Source organism: Miscanthus floridulus, chromosome 16, assembly GCF_019320115.1.
Source record: "Miscanthus floridulus cultivar M001 chromosome 16, ASM1932011v1, whole genome shotgun sequence".
Taxonomy (NCBI): Eukaryota; Viridiplantae; Streptophyta; class Magnoliopsida; order Poales; family Poaceae; genus Miscanthus; species Miscanthus floridulus.
The window spans coordinates 33,969,939-33,974,433 of record NC_089595.1 but is presented as its reverse complement, the minus strand read 5'-3'; the positions used below and the strand labels follow the sequence as shown (position 1 = coordinate 33,974,433).

The 4,495-nt window shown below is 42.5% G+C and overlaps 1 protein-coding gene across 1 annotated transcript; it reads right to left on the bottom strand.

Moving 5' to 3' along the window:
- Nucleotides 1-1,821: 1,821 nt before the first annotated feature.
- LOC136510557 (proline-rich receptor-like protein kinase PERK12) lies at nucleotides 1,822-2,256 on the bottom strand. Its single transcript, XM_066504965.1, has one exon. It carries the CDS (start codon nucleotides 2,254-2,256, stop codon nucleotides 1,822-1,824), a length of 435 nt encoding a protein of 144 aa, XP_066361062.1.
- Nucleotides 2,257-4,495: the final 2,239 nt, after the last annotated feature.

The window sequence follows — 4,495 nt, the reverse complement described above, 5'->3', positions numbered from 1 at the left end:
CCTGACTCCACCGCCACCCTAGGTATAACCCCTCTTTTCGTATCATGGTCGTAGATCACGTAACCTAGTTAGGCGTCTCTCGTTCGAAAGAGATATGGTTGGAAATATGCAGATATTTTCATATCTAAAACCGTATCTATTTCGAATTGTCCACATTTTTTGGATAGCCTGCGGATGCGTAGGTGGGGTTAGTTTTCATGGTCTGCTCCGATCTGAGATAGAGTTTCGGCATCATCTCCCTTTTGTTCTCCGGATACACACTCTCCCTAGCAGGACGTGTATTTGGAGAACAGCGGAGAGGTGCTATCAAAATTCTGTCTCGGATAGGAGTAGAGCATGAAAACTAACCTCATCTACGGATCCTCGTGTGGGATTAGGACCTATCCCTCACCTATTAGATAGTAGAAACGTCGTGTAGATGCAATTGATGTTTATATTACTCATCGCTATATATGTTAGAGGATGGAGGACCGTGAGTGGATGTACACGGGCCGCGCAAGTCAGGGTTAGGTCACCAATGAATGGATCGACAAGACCGATGCTTTCTTGGAACGGGCATTTGGCATGGCTGCTAAAGGAGCGAGTAAAATTTGCTGTCCCTGCAGCAAATGTGTAAACAGGAAAAGACAAACGAAGAAGGTCATGGGGGAACATCTTTGGAAGAATAGATTTACGACAGACTATACCCGATGGGTCTACCATGGTGAAGACGATCCTATGAGAGAGGAGGTGGTGAGACCACGCGTCGAGGATTATGATGCTGATGCCGAGGTAGCAGACATGTTAAATAACTATTACGAGGCACAGTTCGCTGAAGGACGTATGAAGGAGGAGCCAGAGGTAACCGCAAAGGCGTTCTACGACATGTTTGCCGCGGCATAGAAATGGCCAGACAAAGGTTTCTCAACTGGATGTCATTGGACGCATAATGGCGTTAAAGTCTCAGTATAGCCTGAGCCGAGACGCCTTCGATGGTATGTTTACAGTTATTGGCAGCCTACTTCCGGAGGGTCACCTTCTGCCAAAGAGCATGCACGACTCACAGAAACTCCTTCGTGCACTTAAGATGCCGTATGAGCAGATACATGCTTACCCGAAGGGGTGCGTCCTATTTAGGAAAGAATACGTGGAAGCAAAGTATTGTCCAAAGTGTAAATCCTCTAGGTTCTTGGAGGTAGATTCTGGTGATGGCCAGAAGAGGTAGCTTGATATTCCCGTGACAATCCTACGACACCTTTCGTTCATACCGAGGATCCAACGGCTATACAAGACCGAGGAATCCGCGAAAACAGATGACATGGTGCAAAAATGGCAAACGATACAATCCTGATGGGATGGTACATGCATCCGAGGGTGAAGCATGGACCTACTTTGATGGCATTCATCTTGAGAAAGCTAAAGAGGCTCATAATATACGTGTTGCGCTGGCAACAGATAGGTTCAATCCTTATGAATGATGGCTACCCCATACACATGTTGACGCAACCGTGAGCCGGCGTTTCTGGCCCAAAGCTCAGGCAGCGCTGCAGGTACGGTCTGTCTCCGGCTCCTGCCGCTGCGACTGCGACGTCAGTTTGATTCTGTGCGAACTCGGAGGACGAGGTGGGTTCCGGCAGGAGTGGTCCTGACGTGTTTTCTATATCGATCCATGCAATGTAAAAAACAATCACAACATGAACTCATTGATCATATATGTAATATTTCTTTTCCACTATGGATCCAAAGGAAATGTTACGATCACGGCATATGCATTATATTATGTCAGTACAAATGTGAGTTTACATGATGAAATCCCAATGCATGATAACGGCAGTACAATCATCAAAATCGCCCCTGCAGCTCTGGGAACCAAGCGCTCGTGGCGACTGACGGCGGCGGCGGTGGATCGCTTGTCACGTTGCTTGGTCCAGTGGGAACCTTCCTCAGCACCGGCAAGTCGACCACAGGGCTCTCAGCCACTTGAGACGGCGGTGGTGGTGGGTCGCTGGTCTCGTTGCTTGGTCCAGTAGGAACCTTTCTCAGCACCGGGAAGTCGACGACAGGGCTCTCAGCCACTTGAGACGGTGGCGGCGGCGGGTCGCTGGTCTCGTTGCTTGGTCCGGTTGGGACCTTCCTCAGCACCGCAAAACCCTCGCCGCTCAGTGCTGCCGGCGAGCGGCGTGTGGCCGATGCCATGGAAGAGAGCGTCGTCAGCGGCAGGAGGATGAGCAGCGGCAGCAGTTCCACTGCGGTGATCTTGTGCCCCAGCCGGGCCATAGCTACTTGCCAATTCTCTATCTCCATACCACGACCTCGATCTCAACTTGTGCTTGTTGGTGGTGTGGTGGCAAACGATACGCAGGGCCATGTATTTATAGGGTCTCCGCTCTGTGAAACGATTAATTTTGTTGGTGAGAACTGAAACGAGATTTACTACGTATAATGCAGTATATTTATTGCTTTTGAAACGTAAATCTGGCAGGTTTATTAGCACCAATTAATCCCCGTCCCCACACTTGCTGAATTTTCTTCTCTGGGGCTCCGTCCCCTAAAGAATCCAATTATGGGATCTGTATCGGTCAAACTAGTTCAAGTTTGATCAAGTTTTTAGGAAATTGTACTAACATTTATGTCTCCAAATAAATATATTATGAGAATATATTCTATCACTAATTTAATGATACTTATTTTGCATCATAAATATTAATACTCTCCTCCCTTTCAAATTATAAGTCGCTTTGACTTTTTTAGGTACATCCATTTTACTATGTATCTAGATAGATATGTCTAGATACGTAGCAAAATGGATGTATCAAAATAGTCAAAGCGACTTATAATTTAGAACGGAGGGAGTATGTTTTTATATAAATTTAGTCAGAGTTCAAACTGTTTGACTCCTCCAAAAAGAGAATTATGTTCTTTTGTGAACGCAGGGAGTACTCTATATTTTGTCCACCGATTAAATGATTTGGTTTCCGTGTCCGCTGTATTGCACCTAACCAAATCAAAATTCAGAATGATTTTGTTTAGTTTCTGCTCTTGTCTGCCTGGCATCTGAATTAATTTGAAACATATATTATTGCAAAAAAACTTAATTTGGAACATATATGGTCCATCTAGCATGGCCGCAGGGATGGTTGGACCTTGCTTGGAATGAGGAATGCACAGCCAAATAGCAAATATACATGGGCCACGTACATTCGAAGTACGATATGCATGATATGACGCGATCAGGATTGGACTTTTTAAAATAAAATAAATTGGACAGAAAAACTGTCAAATATATTAAAAAAAGGAAGATAACTGGATATAAAACAAAAAAATTACAATGGAGCAATCGGCTCTCAATAACAAAAGCAACTAGCGATGAGCTAACAACTAAAGACTAACACGAGAAGGTTACATCGAGACATCGACACGGCCCACATGAGAAGGAAAGATTAGGCTTATTATTAATCACAATACACATCACAATTGATTGACATCTCTGGAATTTGGAAAAATAAAAACCTCAAGAATAGCATCGAGCACACATTAAATTATCCTTGAATTTAAGGCTACACGTCTACTCTCCCGTGATAAGACATACACGCATTTCTAGTATGATTCAACAAAAGGGAAATGGAATAGTAATAACCCAAAAAAAAGGAAACAAAATGGATTTTTTTATTGTTTCAAAAAGAAAAGAAATGGATTTTTTTCCCTTTTTAGGCAATCTATGCACTTTTGTTTCAGGAACACCCAGACAGCCAGCCAAAATACTTAACTACATGCTTTAAATTGATTTTTTTTTCCTTTTGAGGCAATCTATGCACTTTTGTTTTAGAAAATTCAAAATTCACCGATCTTGACTAACAATTATTCAAATTATGTTGATGTTAGAGTACAAAGTTGTATACCAATTCAATATTCATAATTGATATACAATTTTATACATTATACGGATTTATTCAAATTAATATTCAGATGGTTTTATTCAATTTGATATTCAAATTAATATTAAGATGGTTTTATATGGGTGTTAATTTGAATTGATATACAAATACAACTTTGTACAACCATCTTAACTAAGATGGTTTTATTAGTACAAATTATCACCCTGGACATTCTATTGTAGACAGAACTTGACAAAACAAATCACCAAAGAGAGTATACATTGAATTTCATAACAAAATAATTGAAGGTCGATTCTACAGTGCACCAGTTTAGACTTGTGTAAGCGTCCAGGCTGAAATACTTGACAAAAATCCAGTGTGTTAAAGTTGTCTCATCAAGTGCCAACCCAACTGCATTGGCGATACCCTGACCAAGAAGTCCTGCAGAACAATCATATGGAAACCGAAACTTTCAGTTTTACAGTACAGCAGGGAAACTTGCAAGTGTTAGCTCTGTAGGGAAGAAAACAGACCGAGACGAAACTTGAACTCACAGAGTCTCAAAGTTTTCAGGGTGGCCCGGTGTGCTGCTTCCCCGTTGCCTGAACTGCTTGAAGTCGTCCTGCAACACTATAGTAGCC

Bases quoted from the DNA above. Each gene is read 5' to 3' on its own strand.
- LOC136510557 (XM_066504965.1), bottom strand. From the start codon at position 2,256: ATGGCCCGGCTGGGGCACAAGATCACCGCAGTGGAACTGCTGCCGCTG.